The sequence below is a fragment of the Danio rerio genome, chromosome 5 (genome assembly GCF_052040795.2).
Source record: "Danio rerio strain M-AB ecotype USA chromosome 5, GRCz13ab, whole genome shotgun sequence".
NCBI lineage: Eukaryota > Metazoa > Chordata > Actinopteri > Cypriniformes > Danionidae > Danio > Danio rerio.
This window is the reverse complement of record NC_141025.1, coordinates 57,591,019-57,609,036: the sequence shown is the minus strand read 5'-3', so window position 1 is coordinate 57,609,036 and position 18,018 is coordinate 57,591,019. Positions and strand designations below refer to the sequence as shown.

At 35.1% G+C, this 18,018-nt stretch overlaps 2 protein-coding genes and 1 non-coding gene across 6 annotated transcripts in view; 2 read left to right on the top strand and 1 right to left on the bottom strand.

Moving 5' to 3' along the window:
* Positions 1 to 6,369, top strand: part of mamdc2a (MAM domain containing 2a) — a 61,031-nt gene extending 54,662 nt beyond the window's left edge. The window contains exons 11-14 of one of the 2 annotated variants that reach the window (XR_015490274.1): positions 1,771 to 1,922; positions 2,017 to 2,270; positions 2,445 to 2,529; positions 5,829 to 6,369. Coding sequence is in view for 1 of the 2 variants with exons in the window: in NM_001130397.1 (NP_001123869.1) it covers positions 1,771 to 1,926; positions 2,017 to 2,270; positions 2,445 to 2,529; positions 5,829 to 5,890 (557 nt within the window). In the remaining variant the exon portion in view is untranslated. Of the gene's footprint in view, positions 1 to 1,770; positions 1,927 to 2,016; positions 2,271 to 2,444; positions 2,530 to 5,828 lie in introns of both variants that reach the window. The other variant, NM_001130397.1, reaches the window with a different exon arrangement.
* A 2,593-nt stretch (positions 6,370 to 8,962) lies between these two features.
* Positions 8,963 to 12,918, top strand: si:ch211-117c19.1. Of its 3 annotated transcripts, none has more exons than XM_087254178.1 (4): positions 8,971 to 9,121; positions 9,240 to 9,264; positions 9,751 to 10,175; positions 10,259 to 12,918. In XM_087254178.1, the coding sequence occupies exons 3-4, from the start codon at positions 9,808 to 9,810 to the stop codon at positions 12,030 to 12,032; spliced, it is 2,142 nt and encodes a 713-aa protein (XP_087110304.1). In that variant the 5' UTR covers positions 8,971 to 9,121; positions 9,240 to 9,264; positions 9,751 to 9,807; the 3' UTR covers positions 12,033 to 12,918. The 3 variants fall into 3 exon arrangements, with proteins under 3 accessions (XP_087110303.1, XP_087110304.1, XP_087110305.1); XM_087254179.1 differs by having other exon boundaries at positions 8,971 to 9,264; positions 10,259 to 10,536; positions 10,645 to 12,918; XM_087254177.1 differs by having other exon boundaries at positions 8,963 to 9,264.
* A 1,767-nt stretch (positions 12,919 to 14,685) lies between these two features.
* Positions 14,686 to 14,757, bottom strand: trnap-ugg (transfer RNA proline (anticodon UGG)). Its single transcript has one exon. It is a non-coding gene; the product is annotated as a tRNA-Pro (tRNA).
* Between the last annotated feature and the right edge of the window lie 3,261 nt (positions 14,758 to 18,018).

Here is an 18,018-nt window from a genome sequence, read left to right as displayed (position 1 = left end):
CTGAAAAAACTAAGGTATTTAGGTATACTTGAATCATCCAGGTAGGTGTGTTGGGGCAAGTTTGAGCTAACTCTGGGGGGACACCGTCCCTCCAGGACCAAGATTGGTGACCCCCGTTGTATGGAGTTATACTGTACTGAACGTTTAACTCAATAATCGTCATTTCATGTGCATTATTAAAGAATTCAAGTCTACATAAAGCACCTACAAACTGAGGCACTGGCCAATTTGTTAAAAAAAAATGTACCCAAGAATTTCCCAATATAGAATATGGATGGCTTATTATGTGGATGTCAGTAGTTTCTTCCAAACTTTCCCAGTGTTTAAAGCATCTTTTATTTAGCCATTTATTTTTTTTTATTTGCTTGTTTTCTGCCTTTTTCAGCTATTAACAATACAGTGCACAATTAAGTGGAAAGAAAAACTTTATTTATAACCACACTGCACTTTCTGTAAAATGTAAATATTATTTGGATGTTAAAAGTTCTTTTTGGATGGCAATGTTTTATAACTTACTTTAACTCTCTTAAGGTCTGGCCTTCCATTTAATAGATGCACTATCCTTCCTTTTTATTTATTTTTGTAGTAATTATTTATTATTATTTTTTAACTATTTCTATTGTATACTGTTTAATTGTAAATATTTACTTTATAAACATTAGATAGATAGTTGGTTGTAATTTTCTGTACATTTTTATTACTCTTGTTTCCATTTTTTCTTTTCCCCTTTTGTTATTTATTATCATTATTATTATTATTATTATTTTTTATTATTATTTTTTCGTCTGTTTTGTAAAAAAAAAAAAAAGAACAACAAAGATAATGATATGTAACTATTTGTACTGATATAGTGTTTGTTTTTTTACCATAAACATTTTACATAAAAGCTCATTTTGGAGACATTTATAAACATGTTTAAGCTTTAAAATAACAGTGTTACATAAGTTAAGATTGTTCTTTTTTCCCATATTGTGACATACATCCAATTACAACAGTCCTAAAATTAGAAAAAAGACGTAGGATGGCACGATTGTAATACCACTGATCCTACACCACCCAATCCACTCAGTGGCTGGAACCGGTGACTTTCTGCATGGTAGTCGATTGCTTTAACAAGGAGCCTAAAGACCATGGCCTCTAGCATCTGTCACTGGAGTACATTTTAGAGGTTTACCTGCACAGCACTTCACTAGCTGGCCTCCTCTGATAAGCAATGTTACCCCTCTGGTCCTACATTACCTAACCCACTTCGAGCTGGGATCGAACAGGTGATCGTCCACATCGGAGTCAGTTGCTCTAATAAGGAAGCTAAAGACCATGGCCTCTAGCGTCTGTCACTAGAGCACAATTTAGAGGTCAGAGGAGTGAGATGTGGCGACTGCTACACATGATCCCATCCTTTGGTTACCTATCGGATCATTGGAAGATGGGTGTTGCTAACAAAAGAAGGTAGATTGATGAATGGACAAAAGCAGGGTAAAACAACACACACCCCTCCCGAAAGGCATTCCATATGACCAGAAGTAAAGAAAAGTCATTTCGTGGGGGAAGGGAAAGCTAGGATATTTGATAAAATATTATGAGGCTAAATAATATTTAACAAAAATATGAAGTGTACATAAACATCATTTATAACAATTTCTAAAAACTCATATTAAAATAGAAGATTAGCACATTTGAATTTCAGAGTGACTTTAAACTTTCAGACTTTTCCTAATTGGTGAACACTACTATTTCAAAACAGGTCACTTTTTTCTGTTCTCTTTTTAGGACCCTTGAATCCACCTCCTGGACACTGTAACTTTGAAACTGGTGACTGTGGCTACACCCAGAAAAAGAAAGCTAAAAAAGGACATTGGCTAAGGATTCGAGGACAGACGCCCACATCTTACACCGGACCCAAGGGGGACCACACCTTAGGGGTAGGTGAGTCAGATTTATACTTCAGCTTAGAATGCTTTTATCTCTGATTTCTTGAGACAGAGCACACTAAGTTTCTCCTACTCTGACTTCAAGGTTACTTCATGTACATTGAGGCCTCCCACATGTTACCTAAGCAGTCAGCCCAGCTGATGTCCACTGAGCTGAGGGGCTCATCCATCCCGCAGTGTCTGATCTTCTTTTACCACATGTATGGCTCGGGCACAGGGACCCTGAGCATCCTGCTGCGTAAGGGGGACAAGGAAAGACTGCTTTGGTCTAGGCAAGGAGAACAGAGCGTGTCCTGGATGAAGGCCATGGTGGATTATGAGTGTTACACAAGGCACTGGGTTAGTGACATGTTCTTGCTGCTCTTTGAAAAGTATCTTTTGCAACACTTATATTACAGCAACCATTTGATCACTGAAACCATTGCATTTCTGATGTCCCAGGAAAATGACTTTATTATGTTTTTTGTTTGTAAAATGTACTTTAAGGTTTAATGTCTGGTTTATTGTTTGCAGGTTATATTTGAAGCCACCAGAGGATCGTCAATAAGGAGTGACATTGCGATTGATGATGTTGTGTTTAAAAAGGGACCTTGCAAAGGCAAGTGAAAATTATTCATTTCCAAATGGCTTTAAAATAATTTAACATTTCCAAAGTAAAAATGGTAACACTTTAGCTTAGGTCATAAACCATGAACAAACACAACTACCTAATAAACTACTAATGAGCTGTTTATTAAATAGTTAGTAAGGTAGATGCTGAGTTTGGCTTTAGGTAGGATTACAGTAGCAGAATACCAGAAAGTAGAGGAATTGCCAACCTACGTCACACATGGCGCCACATGGGTTCAACCACGCAAACCGGTTGCAAAAAAAGACCGGTTGCAATACCAAACAAGTCATGTTGTGTGGTTGAATTCTAAAATCGAAAGTCCAAAAGTAGAAAACTTAACTTTTACCGTACACCACACTGCTTTTAATGCCAACTGCAGATGTATTTGGCTAACAGCAATCGTAAGAGCTGAATAGAGTGAGGACCTATTTAAAAAAGCATCTGCTAAATGACTAAATCTAAATGCCCGACTCTGTAGTTCTCATTTTATATCAGGTAAGTTCATGCTATGCTAACTCATACACATTACTCATTTTTGATTGCAGCTATGATTTCAGCAAAAATAGTTAAATGTGGTGAATGAAACTGCGGATACTGAATGCTTAGAATGAAATGTAAAAATGTACGTTCACATACACTGCCATACAGCTGCAGTTCGCTGTCAGAATGCAGTTGTTTTGCTTGTTGATGATTAGCCAGGCCTTGTACAGTTCAGTCTTCTTTCCTTTTTTTTTGGCTAGCCAGAATCTTGGTTTTTAGCAATATGAAGTTTTGAATGTGGTAATCATGGAACATTATTTCTTGCACATGACCACACAGAACAAAATTGTTGGCATCCAAAGACTTGTAACTTAGGCCTTTAACTTCTCTCTTGTAAAATTACTTAGAGTTTGAATGAGACAGTTGTATATTTTTGGCTGGATGCTTGGCCATTTCATCTTTTTTAATATGCATTGGGAGGGTACTTTCGCAAATGGATCTGTCAGACGAACGCCGCTCACTTTAACGTTAATTTTGTAGAATAACTATGCTTCTTACTGGGTGACAAGCTGTTATAATAAGCTGAAAGCAATTATTTACATTATATATATATATACTACGTAATCAATATATCTTATCTGTAATACAACCACTAACTCTGTACTGGATTGGATGTCATTCCCTCACTATAAATGCTAGAGCTCCATTTTTTTTTTTTTGCTTTTTTTGCAACCGTGCAGTGCAAGCATTCTGAATGTTTAAACCTTTAATTTGTCCTAAAAAAATCATACATTATAACTACTTATGAAGAGTTAATGTCTTAGTTAGGTACAAAGCCAGTAGTGATTAGTATGATTTGTCACCTAACCTAAGGTGTTAATTTAATAATGTTTGAACTTTGGGTTTAGACATTTCTTATTCAATGTCAAAAATATCGTTACACATAAGAAACATATAAATTATGCTTTCTTCATCACTAAAGTGCATTTTTGACCAGTCCACATGTTCCAACACAGAGGTTACTCTTCCCCTTTTCTGGTGATGGTGCTCTTAATATTCACCACATTATCCCATCAACCCCTGCATTTGTCTTTCGTGCTGGGGCAATGTAATGCAATACTCTACATATCATATTTTTGGAATGACTAGCCACTCTTGCTAAAGCTTAAAAAGTCCTTTTTATAAATATTTTAAAACTAAGATTAATATTTGCATAAATAGCTAGAGGTGTGACAACAAACAGTACCACATGGGGTATTAAAGTGTACCGCTAATAGGGGTGGTTTAGATAGTATATTTAAGACTTGGTTGTGTTTACAAGATGTAAAGCAATGTGTGCTCATGCTTCACTTGTAGAAAATCATGTTATTTTTTCATATATTTTACTTTGATTATACACTGCTACTCAGCTAACATGAAATCGACTGTGATATTTTCTATGAAAGACCAGCCCTCAAGAGACTCTGATTGGTCAGCTAACATCATATGCTGTGATTAGGGAGTGGCTCCATGTCACCACTTCATGCCCCTACAAGCACACGTTTTTGCACTGTGTAAATAGTCCAGTCAGAGCAGCTGTTAGCAGCTTTAGCTGCTTAAATCAGACAGAAAAATGAAGAGCACACAGTTGAACCTTACACCTGCTCACTAAAATAAAATCTGACAAGTGTCTTTCATATATATTCGGAATAAGCATGTGTAAGTAATATAAAACGTTGAAATATCTTTTGCAAGTTTGTTATTTGAGATGTAAAACATGCATAGACAGACGCTGCAGTGCTGCTAAAGACTGTGGGTGTTTACAGCTGTTGGACTAACAAATATGAATTTTTAGCTAAATTGTTAGCGGTGCCAAACAGCATTTCCCATTGTTTACATCCTTGTTTACGTCCTTGCTACAACATACCATTATGCTAGAAACTGTGCATGTAATAGAGCAATTTTAACAAATAAAATCACTTACAGGTTGTGGCTCACAATGCACAGCTTCTTCTATTATGGTTGGAGGACTTTTACCTGAATCTAGCACTGAACTGAGAGAGAATTTGCAAGCTATCCTTTGTCAACTGCTAGAGCTATATATTTTTTTTATAATTCTCTGGAACATAATTAAAATAAAACTGTAAGCACTTCTCTCTTAGTGTCGTGTCCTTTGGAAATCCAAATAAAGAAGAAGGTCTGTAGAAAAGCAGCATTTGGATGGCATTTTAGCTTTCTCTGCTGTAACATTATAGAGCAGATGTATTTTTTTGTAGTCCCCAAACTTGGTTATAGGCTTTGTTAAGCAAACTCTGTTAAAGTCAATGTCTCCCTTTGCATTGAACTTTGACCGTCATACATTTAGATATGTTGTTTATGTTCCAACAGCTACTTTACACATCAACTAAAGTTCAAAACATTATATCGTAGTGGACCACCCCTTTAAGAATTTTTCCAGAAAAACAGCTTATCTTCACTTTTATAAATGCTTTCAATTTCTGACATATAGCTTGGTCAAAATTCATCACATTGTTGCATGCATTACTGATGTGAATTCAAATGCATAGCCTTGAAGTAAAGAAGAAGTTGTTTTCATCTTGTCAATCTTGTCTTATATTTGATGTACTGCAGTATGCTTTGTGAGTACAGATGGCTGCACTGCAGTAACAGCAGGTTGGGGGAGCAGGTGATTTCTTTACCGCAGTTTGTCTCTTACTGTAGCCGCCAGATTCTGTTTATTGAGACAGCGCTGGGATGTAAAAGACAGAATGAATTTTGTTCATGTGTTCATACTTTAAAGCTTTCTGTTTCTTTTTCTCTATTTCTAGATCCTGGAGACAGCGTTTCCTACTCAGGCTTCTCTGAAAATTTCAATGAGATTGAGTACTGAGAGCAGCCCAAGAATGCTGAAATGTGTTTGTTTTTGTTTGTGTTTCACTGGGGACGAGGAGAGAAAAGAACATTTGTTATCTAGGCTCAACGGTGTTCTGCTGATTCTAGTCACGGAGAGACACATGCATCATTGTTCCTTCACATTTAGGTGGTATGATGTGTCTAGTTCTTGATATAATCTGATATTTTTGGATCATACAGGACAGCTTGGGACTGTCTTGTTTTTGTGTATTTTGATTAGATTATTGTTTTTGTTTTGTTTTTATAGTCTTGACATTGCTTAGCGGCATGCTGCTAGGTAGCACCAGTTTTCAGTTTGTTTTTGCAGAGGTGAACAAATCCTTTTCAGTGTTTTTCTTTTTCTTTATCAGTGTCCAGAGTAAAACATGTTTGCAATAATGACAAAATTCAGGTCGTGAGTTGTGTACATTCTCACTCAAAGTGTTACATTTATTAAATAACTTTTTAAAATTAAAACTTCTTGTCAGGTCTTGACTGAAAATACTGTAAACTAAATATCTCTGGATATTCTTGTTTATGTTCTTTCCATCAATGCCATCTAGTGGAAGGTGTGTGTTATGGGTCATTTGGGCTTGTTGAAGATTTTATTTATGATTTAGGATATTTTGAAAACAATACAGTACTACTAAACATTCATTCATTCATTTTCTTGTCAGTTTAGTCCCTTTATTAATCTGGGGTCGCCACAGCGGAATGAACCGCCAACTTATCCAGCAAGTTTCTACGCAGTAGATGCCCTTCCAGCCGCAACCCATCTCAGGGAAACATCAATATACACATTCACACACACTCATACACTACGGACAATTTAGCCTACCCAATTCACCTGTACTGCATGTCTTTGGACTGTGGGGGAAACTGGAGCACCCGGAGGAAACCCACACGAAGGCAGGGAGAACATGCAAACTCCACACAGAAACACCAACTGAGCCGAGGTTCAATACAGCGACCCAGCAACCTTCTTACTGTGAGGCAACAGCATACCTACTGCGCCACTGCCTCGCCCCTACTACTAAACAATTATTTTTAAATATATTAATCTATGTTTTGGGTGTCCATTTTTTGCTGTCTTACATTGCTATGTTCTTATCAAATAAAAAGAAACCCCATTTCCCATGATGCACACAAACAGGTCGAACCTGCTTTTCCTGAGCGTTTAAGCACGAGCATTTTGACTGCCGTTGGAGTGGGAATACATTTATGAAAACTTACTTGTACTTAAAAAAAAAAAAAAAAAAAAAAAAAACAATAGTTATGTAGTTTGTATTCACGTGTTTAAGATCCTCGTGAATCTAACAATAAGAACCTCACACAAAAAGGAAACAGAGTTGAAGGTAATCAGACGTTTATAGTTTTGTATTTTAGCATTTCCCTCTGAATTTTAAATGTAAGTAACAGATGAAAATACTTTTCACTGTAGGCTATAAATAATAAAATTTTTGCGCTTTCCAAAGTGAATATCTCTGAATGAATAATACTAGCTAAACATTATATACTTAATTGTTAGTTATCAAGCAGCTGTGTAACATACATCTGTCAGGTGATGTTTTAGAGAGCACTTGTTAACCCTTGTACACTGTTCAAATTGACTACCCTTTTGTTATATTTTGAATAAAATCATCCACTAAATAAAACTGCTGTAAAAATGCATCAGTTTTTTGTGCATAAATTTGATAATCAACCTCTGTCCTGATCAAAACTACTAAATGTTTTTAAAAATTACGTGATTTTAACTCTTCAATTGCCAAGATCATAAATTATGTCACTGATTTCGTGAAAAAATAGCATATTTGTAATATAAAAGGTGGTTGTGGGCTGGATTTATTTATTCATATATTTTTGCTTTTATCACAGTCTTGGACATGTGAACGATTAGTAACAATGTTGGCTTTGATGCATTGTTAGATTTTCGTTTTTTCTCCCTTTACTGTTGGTGGCTTTTTTTGCCCCATTGACTTCTATTGATGAAACATACATTGGGCATACATTTGATAGTGCATATACACACAGTATTTGTTTTTATTTACTGCATGTAGGTCTGAGAACTGAGATGCCTATTTTGATGTTAAGGGAAGTGCGTAAAAGTCACACACTTAGACACAAAAACACACACACTTTAATTTGCTGTTATACTTTATATAAAATCCAGAAGCTAAGCTTTTCTTTGTGCACAGGCTTATTTTACAGGGTTATTGGTGCCAACTGATGATCAACAGTAAAAATTACAAATTTCACCTATTCCCAACAGGGAAACCACCAACAGTCAAAAATGCATGATTATGTGGCATCATGGCTTTTCAATCAAAAGATGTGGTTTAAAAGGAAGACACCAACAGAAAATTAGGAAGAAAAAAAAGAAGAAAAAAATCAATGCATCAAAAGCAATGCTGTTTCACATGTCCAAGACTTTGACAACAGGTACATTATTTTATTTTACTTGTTTCTTTTATTCTTGTTTATGTAAAGCACTTTGAATTGCCATTGTGTATGAAATGTGCTATATAAATAAACTTGCCTTGCCTTGCCTTGCCTTACAAAATTCCAGTTTACACCTAACTTTTATTTTGAAAATACATAATTTTTTAATATATAATATTAATATATATAATAGTTTAATTGAGTGGATGTTTTCAACCCAAACATAATGCAAGGGTAGTAACAGAGTGTATCTTTCTTACACTCTGTAATTTCTTAAAATATGTTTCTAAATAAGATTTTTCACCAAAAATCATTATGCGAGCTGAAACACAGAATAAGTTATGGCTAAATTTAATTGCAGAATCACCCCAGAGTGGATGAAAACATCCACAACAGTATGTGTTAAGAACTCTTTTCCTTTTTTTTCTTTTTTTCACTGAGAGTAATGCTGAACTAACTTATAAAGGTAATAATTCCAGTCCCACAACATTGAAATTACAATCCCCCTTTTTTTTTTTCAATAATAGTAGATGCTTTTATTTGATGGTAAAAAAGGGGGGGGGAAATCAAAAGGCTCAATCAATAGTGTGCCTGTTACATCACAGGAATGTATAAACAGTATGGTCAATACATGCCCACATTGCCCAGAGCACTTCAGAGGCTGTAGTGCAGGAACAAAAGATAGGTTCTCTCATATGCACAGAAATGTTTTATTTACTGTAAGGGTTAGTTTAGCCTACCCAAAAAGGGGAATTCTGTCATAATTTAATCAGAATCATCCTTCAAACATGTATGACTTTTACTTCTGTAGAATATACTTATTTAAAAAAAAATAGTAAGGGTGTTGTTACCGCTGACTTAAATTGTATGGACAGAGATTTCTTGAAATATTTTTTATTTTTCCACAGAACAAAGAGTTGGAATCACAAAAAGGTGAGTAAAGGACAAGAGAATCTTTATTTACAGTTAAATTGACTTGAATTGTATGAACAAAAATACAAAAAGCTTCTCTTTTATGTTTTATTTTATCTTACGTTAATCTAAACCTTTACGTCTAGTGAACTTTATTAACATGAAATATGTATATTAATTGCCATTCTCATTCATTCATTCATTGTCTTGTCGGCTTAGTCCCTTTTTTATTAATCCGGGGTCGCAACAGCGGAATGAACCGCCAACTTATCTAGCAAGTTTTTACGCAGCGGATGCCCTTCCAGCCACAACCCATCTCTGGGAAATAATTGCCGTTCTCATTTAATACAATAATGACTTTGCATTTTCTTGGGTTTGTAACTTCTCCAGCAGTTTGATTTGATTACGAATTTAAATCACAGCCCTGACAACATTATTTTTAAACATTTTATTGTCTTTTAAAAATATTTGCATGATTTTATATATATTTTTCTTTATTTTGTCTAGGCATGACGAAATATTCAAGCTGTCCTGGCCAGCTGCTTATTCAACTATGTGCAGCCCATGTGCAGTCTGCCTAAAACAGTCTGCTTTCTGCTCACAAAATACAAATATTTTACAGAGAACTTTGTGCATAAGAATGCTGTGAAGATGTACCAAATTGTATCAGCAACTGTTGGAGATATTGGCATTGGTGCCATAAGCCGTTGCCCACCACCTAAGAAGAAGAGAGTTGGCAGACCAAGCCGCCCAGTCATAAAAGCAAGTGCACTAGGAGCCATACTTGTTTTTGCTGCTATAGTGGCATGGTGTGACTACTCTGCCTCTTTTCACAAGGCCAGTTGTCTGACGACTGAACGATTAGACCTTAACAAGGATGGGTTTGCTATCAGAAATCAAGCTGGGGTTGTCATATTTAAAATGGCATTCAGGTACGCTTTTTAAAACAGTCTTGTTTATTTGTATTCACATGGTTGTGATTAGAGTTCACACTGTTTCTTATTGTGCATTTTAGGTCTGGAACCCTAGATCTGGACTCCTGTTTGAAAGAGGGACAGATTCTCAGTTGTGACAAGTCCAATTCAGGGAATGTACATTTCTTCATTGAAATGGTGAAGCCTAAAGACACAGTTGAGTGCTATCGTGTCCGCTGGGATGAGTTGAATGAGCATGGGTCTGTAGAGCATGTCATGTCCTGCGGTGCATCACATTGGTATGGTGGTGCGGAGATGTGGTCACAGCATTGGCCAATGGTTTTGAAAGGACAACATGCACCCAAACCTTTCATAACAGGTGATATCAAAACAAATCATCAGGCATTTGGTGGCATCTTAGAACGCTACTGGCTTTCTTCAAATGCTACAGCAATAAAAATTAGCGATTCTGTTCCTTTTCATCTAGGCTGGGATGAAACAAACAGAACTCTGTGGTTTCAGGCTCGATACAATGACAGTCCTTACAGACCTGACCCTGGTAATCCCCATCGTGTAACACTAAGCTACCGTGTATGTGTTGGGCCTGATGTCACTTCTTTACACAAGTACATGGTCCGTCGATATTTCAACAAGCCCAATAAGGTTCCATCAGAAGCTGTTTTCAAACAACCAATCTGGTCTACAGGAGCTCTAGAAGAAGTCAACCAAGAAAGTGTTTTAAAATATGCTGCTGATATCCAAAAACATGGCTTTAATTGCAGTCAATTGGAGCTGTATGATAGATATCCCAGTGGCTATGGGGAGTTTGAGTTGGATCCTATTAAGTTTCCCAATGCTTCACTCATGTTTCAAAAATTAAGGGAAGCTGGCTTCAAGGTAACCCTGTGGACGCATCCATTTGTCAACTATAATTCTGTCAATTTTGGTGTCGGAGTAGAACGAGGACTGTTTGTACGTGTACCTGGTAGCCAACTTCCCGCTTTGGTGAGTTGGTGGAATGGTATCGCTGGCATTTTGGATTTCACTAATCCTGAAGCTCGGGACTGGTATACTTTGAATCTCTGCAACCTTAAGAATAAATACGGAGTGGAATCTTTCAAGTTTGATGCAGGAGAAACAAGCTACTTACCTCAGCAGTTCAGTACTTTTGTTCCTTTGCATGATCCAAGTACTTTTACCCGACGCTACACTGAGATGGCAATACCATTCAATGATCGTGGAGAGCTGAGGTCAGGCTATCAATCTCAAAACATCTCCTGCTTTTTCACAGTTGTTGACCGAGACTCTGTATGGGGATATACCCTAGGCCTCAAATCTATAATCCCAACTGTCCTTAGTGTCAGTATTCTAGGCTATCAGTTTATCCTGCCAGATGTAATAGGTGGAAATGCATATTCAAACCTCACTGTTCCTCCAGATCGGGAGCTGTACATCCGTTGGCTAGAGCTCTCAGCATTCATGCCAGCCATGCAGTTCTCGCTTCCACCATGGCACTTTGATGATGAGGTAGTGAATATTGCAAAGAAGTTCACCACTCTACACCAGTCTCTTGTAGCTCCTCGAGTTCTAGAGCTTGCTGGGGAAGTTCTGTACACTGGTGATCCCATCATTCGCCCTCTTTGGTGGATTGCTACAGATGATGAGGCTGCCTACAAAATTGACTCTCAGTTCCTCATAGGAGATGACCTTCTTGTGGCACCTGTACTTGAACCAGGAAAGCAGGAAAGAGATATATACCTTCCTGCGGGTAGATGGAGAAGTTATAAGGGAGAGTATTTTGATAAAGGCCCAATGCACCTTACTGATTACCCAGTAGACTTGGATGAACTTGCTTACTTTGTGTGGGCAGGATAATTAGAAGTGGATAGGGCATTGGTATTAACAAAGCTCATAGACATGACTCTACTCACACTCATTTACGCACTAGCTATGTTTTCATCTAAAGATGCAAATTAAATTTATGAGTATCTCATATAAGACATCAAATAAAGCAGCGTTTCCATCCAAGTAGTCAAAGAGAGCAAAATCTTCACTTCCTGATAAACTGAAAACAAATATCAAAAGTAAAAACGGAAATTGCTGCGGTGGGAGAAGCTGAATCATTTCTTTATTTAATAAATTGTCTACACAAAAGGAGACAGAATGCCAAAACGCAATGAATGTGTGGTTATGTTTAAAGGCATGAGACATGGAGCACAGACGCTCTTGACAGTTCTGGAGGTAATTAATAAAATAATGACACTAATATTGTAATGGTTAAGGCATTTTAGAATGACCAAAACAACATTTCAGTTGTTTTACAATGCAGTCAACCCGCTTGTTTATCCATTCTTACACATTTTTATCATCACATGACCTTTAATAACAAAATCACATGATTTTTAATGTACTTTTTTTGAAATACATAAGTTTGTACAAATTTGAATCAAAAGTCATGCACATGATTTTTTACGTGCATTTTTAAAATGTATGCACATCTTGGCATTTCCATTAACCATTTTTTTATTGTGCATAACCAAAATGCGCATAAAAATAGGTGGTGGATGAAAACATAGGTACTGACTTTTAAATTGAATGTTTATTTATATGGATAGCCTCATCAGAGGCATGCCTTAGGCATAGCCTTGTATAAATTGTCTTTGTTGTGGTTGTGTAATGCTGAAGACTCTTCAGTAAATAGATTGTAAGATTTGAAAAAGACCTGTTGAGTGAATAATAAATTATAAATATAAATATGCAATCATTCCCTGGTATGGTGTTATGTGTGTGGCTTCGTTTTTTGTAATGTGTGAATTTATCTTTAGAATATAGTGTAAAACCAGTGCATTATTGTTTTAAAGCAAAGCTGTGTGCAAGGAACTTGTTAAACTTATTTTGACTTATTTTGTAAATTGTCTGTAGTGCACCATTTGACATGCAGATGTAGTGGTAAAAAACTTTTTAGTAAGGTTGTAATGCTATATATATATATATATATATATATATATATATATATATATATATATATATATATATATATATATATATATATATATATATATATATATATATATATTTTTTTTTTTTTTTTTTTTTTTTTTCATTTGTTCCCCACAGTGTTGATATGCATATATGACAAATGATTACATTCTACATTTTTTTATATTTGATTATTCATTTAACTATAAAATTTTTGTAAGGATTTATTGTTCCAAATGCAGTTATAATTTATTTTATTTTAATTTTTTTTACTGATCAACTCGAATAATTGAATAAAAAGCAGATCTTTCTGCTTCTGTGTCTTAGAGAATGTATTACAAGTAGGTGTTTGGGTATTGATCTATAAATGATTATATATCTATATTTGAACGTGTTAGCTTATGAACATACAGTAAAGGTTATAAAATGCATTTTATACACTTACAATTCACAGCATATATAAGTACACTCCTTACAGATCTCTCTTTCAAATTATTATTTTATGTACGATGTTTTTAAATAATATATTTGTTCATACACATTAGATTAATAAGTTCTGAAGCCAAATCTAAAGCTGTTCTAACAAAATAACTTATTTTAACAGTCTCACTGTTTTTACTTGATATTTTCAAGACACTTCTATACAGCTTAAAGTGACATTTAAAGGCTTAATAGGCTAATAAAGGTGAACTAGGCAGGTTAGGGTAATTAGGTAAGTTATTGAATAACGTTGATTTGTTCTGTAGACTATCGGAAAAAAAATAGCTTTAAGGGGCTTATAATTTTGTCCCAAAAATGTTTTTTTTTTTTTTTTTAATTAAAGACTGCTTTTATTTCTAGCCGAAACAAAAGAAACAAGATTTTCTCCAGAAGAAAAAAATATTATCAGACACACTGTGAAAATTTCCTTGCTCATTTAAACATCATTTAGGAAATATTCAAAAAAGAAAAAATAAATAAATAAAGGGGGCTAATAATTCTGACTTCAACTGTATGTATATATATATATATATATATATATATATATATATATATATATATATATATATATATATATATATATATATATATATATATATATATATATATATATATATATGTATATATACATACATACATGCATACATACATACATATATATATATATATATATATATATATATATATATATATATATACAACTAACTTATTTTCTGCCTGTTCCATGGTGTAATGGAAAGCCCTCTCTGTAGTTCAATCCTCAGTGGGACATTCATAAAGTTTTGAGTTTTTAACAGGACCCATTCTTAAAACACTACATTGAGCATATGTACATTGAGTCTTGTTCATGGAATGTAGTTGTACTGATATGGACTACAATAATAATTACAAATCCTATAGTTGTCTTCACAGATGGAAGAATGACATTATTTGCGTGGTGAATAGATAGGGTTGACATTAGGCTTTCAAGATGCAAATTCAGCATAATTTGGCAGGGTGCATTTCTCGGAACATCATTGGTAATTAAAGTTTAAACAAAGAGCACAATTGAATAAGAGAAACAAAGAACGGGCTCGTCCGGGATTTGAACCCGGGACCTCTCGCACCCAAAGCGAGAATCATACCCCTAGACCAACGAGCCGATACGAAAATTGTGTTACACTTCTTATTAATACATAATCTTATGCCTTATCGGATGAAAGGCAGTCTTAACGATCGAGCTGGGAAATTGATCCTGTCGAGTCGCATTTTATTTATGTAGCTGATCTGAACAGGGTACTTATTTTGACAGACTAAACAAGGCTGTCTGAACAGACATAGCTAAACATGTGTTCCTATGTTTGTATTTTACATGTAAAAGGCTCCGGCACGTTTAACAAGTTATCTTTAAAACGACTTTGTTTATTTAATCAACCTTAGGTTATATCATCTTTATAAAGCAATCCTTTAAACGGTGTTGTTAAACGAATCAACCAGCAGATGGCACTTCTGCCACGTCAACATCAAAACTACCCAGGCTGCGTGCATTCTAATTTGTTCATTTTAATTCAGCTAACAATACGTTTGTGCGTGTGTCTGTGTTTTGTTTCAAGAGATGTTAATCAGTGGTTTTGTGAGGAAAAGATATAATGATGGCTGAGGTTATGCAATAAACCTTTAAGTTTAAAAATGGCTATCTAATGTTTTTCACATTTGATTTCAATGTATCACTGCACGACTGATTTGATCTTTTTATTAAGATTCTTACCACTGTAAAAAAAGAACAAAAAACTCCAAGCTGAATCTTTTATAACTTACAGAAAGGTTGATTAACTTATTTATCTTAAACATTATTTCCCAGAGATTGGTTGCGGCTGGAAGGGCCTTTTGTAATTTTGCTGCGTATACAATTACATTAGTTTGCTAGCACATGCAAAAGTATGTTATTTTAAATGAACTAAAGATATGTTTTTGTGACTTTTATTGATAATTTTTTTCCAGTCCATGCATTTTATTTTTATTAAGTAGGTTGCTTCAACATGCAAAAACAAAACTTGACAAACATGATAGCTGAAACATTGTGTATAGTTTTTTGCTCCTGAAAAAAAAAAATTTTTTTTTTCAATGTTTTCTGTTTTCACAATTCCTTTTACAAAGTCATGCATACTACAGTGTGTATGGTTTTAAAAGTAAGTAAGATTCCAAAAAAGGTGTTTTAAATCATAGCAACATGAAAGATGGCATCCACAAATTCTGACAAGAGCTATTTCTTTCATTTGAGGAAACCGATTGCAACAAACCATTTAGGTAAAAAAAAAAAAAAACTAATCCTAATGAGTACCGTGAATTTAATCCATTTGAGTAAATTTGAGCAATTTGAGCACAGTAAAACCCAATAAATGAAGAGAACTCAAACCAACTGAGTACTGTAAAACCCAATAAGTTAAGGCAACTCATATGGTTTGAGGAAACTGATTGCAAAAACCATTTGAGTTTAAAAAACTGACCTATATGAGTAGAGTACTGTGAACTTACTCCATTTGAGTTGAAGTAATGAGGCATTTAACTAACTTATTATCTTCAACACTAAGTTCAAAACTCTTTTTAAATGAGTAGAATTAACATTCAGTGAATTTTGAGTTAACTACACTCATTTAATTTGATAAAGTTGACTGTTGGGTTTTATAGTGTTCTAGTAAACATCTTTTTAATGTAAACAATTGTTTTATTCCAGCATACAAAAAGCCTTTAATGCATTCAAAACATTTAGTTTTAAGAGTGCAGATAGCTTCTCTTAGCCCATGCAGATAAAGAAGACTGTACTGTCTGCTCTGCTTTTCAAAAGCTCTCCTTTTGCCGGAGAACAAAGAGAAAGCTGACCAATCTCATCTAGCTTCACAAAGCGGAAACAAAAGGACACAAAACAAGAGATTTGACCAACCCCAACACGGCAGCAAAATATTTCAGCTTGCTGGTGCCAAGTGTACGGTTCACTGTCCGGTCACATGAATCTGTCAGTTTAGCACGTCTAAAGCAGCAATCAGCACCTCGCTCCTGTGTGGATGCCACAGCTCGAGGCCCCAAACATTGCCTGGCTCATTATTCCCTCAGGAAGGTCACGGCCCTACCCGTCAGACCGGAACTGGCCCACTAATTAAGCACGCTGTTTTGGCACTGGACGTGTCATGTCTGAAGGACGTTTTATTGGGATTAAAGCTGCTCATGTTCATTTTTCATAAGTGGGCAGTCGAGCAGATTTGCACCAGGGCCTCCTTCTTTTCTTTTAATTTTTTTTTTCAAGAGCAACACTTCAAGTCCCTGCTATATAGACCAAAGGGTGCCAGTTGGTTTTAATAATGCTATCCTGAAGAGACACAGTCAGTGTTGTGGTGCTGATCTGTTGCCGATGCTCAACCATGCAGGGGGAAACATGAGGGAGGAGATGTTTTTCTTGTTTGAGGCACACAGTGTCTGGTGTGATGTGGCTCTTGAATCCCCCAGCATCTGGAAATGTATCCTGTTATTGATTGCATCTCCTGTCTCTCTTTCTCTCTGCATCTGCGCACAAGAGAGATGTGCCAATTACTGTTTGTAGGCCCACAAGCTTGGCCTAGTTAGTGCAGTGCAGGTTACAGAGGTTTGGAAATAAATAATTAATTTGAGAACTTTTGGACAAAAAAATATAATATTATTGCTTGCAAAAGTTGTTTACATGTCCCTTGCACAATAGGCAAAACGATTCAACAAACAATTGCTGTTTTGTATTTAGTACTTTCCGGAGTAAGCTATAAAAGCATACTAAAAATAATCTTTTTGAAAGTTTATATATAATACTTACCTGTTCTTACATCTGAAGGTGGTACTAAATGAAAAAATGTAATTTACAAGAAGAAAAGGTGCATTTACACAAAAAGAAACTTTTTAAAAACAATGTATTTGATGTTTTATATTTACTGAAAATAAATTGACACATTTTGAATATAGAAAAAAGCCTTTAAATAGTTCATGAACACACACTATTAAGGTACAAAGTGTCTTGTCGCTGTGGTGGTACCTTCATGGATCATATTTTAACCTTATTTTATTTGCAGGTTTCAAAAACGAAATGTACATTTTGGTTTCCCTTGGCACAAATCATGTCCCTAAAGGTACAAACTGCAATGGTACATTTTTTTTTCTTTGTCTTAAGGTACGATTCTGTTCCATAAAAAGGCACTGCCCCAGTGACAAGGGTTTGTACCTTCTTTGGTACAACATTGTAACATTTTTTTCTGAGAGTGCATGACAATGAGCTAGAAAGTACAATAAATAAAAATATTAAAATTTGAAAATAAAAGTAGCTGTATTTATTGATAAGTATTTGCTGCTAGAAATTGTAATGCTTGAACTTAAATTTGTGTTTTAACTTAAGGTTAAGTCTTTT

Coding starts and splice junctions, on each gene's coding strand:
- si:ch211-117c19.1 (XM_087254177.1), top strand. CDS start 9,808: ATGTGCAGTCTGCCTAAAACAGTCTGCTTTCTGCTCACAAAATACAAA. Junction 10,176..10,258: donor ATATTTAAAATGGCATTCAG/GTACGCTTTTTA, acceptor TGTGCATTTTAG/GTCTGGAACCCTAGATCTGG.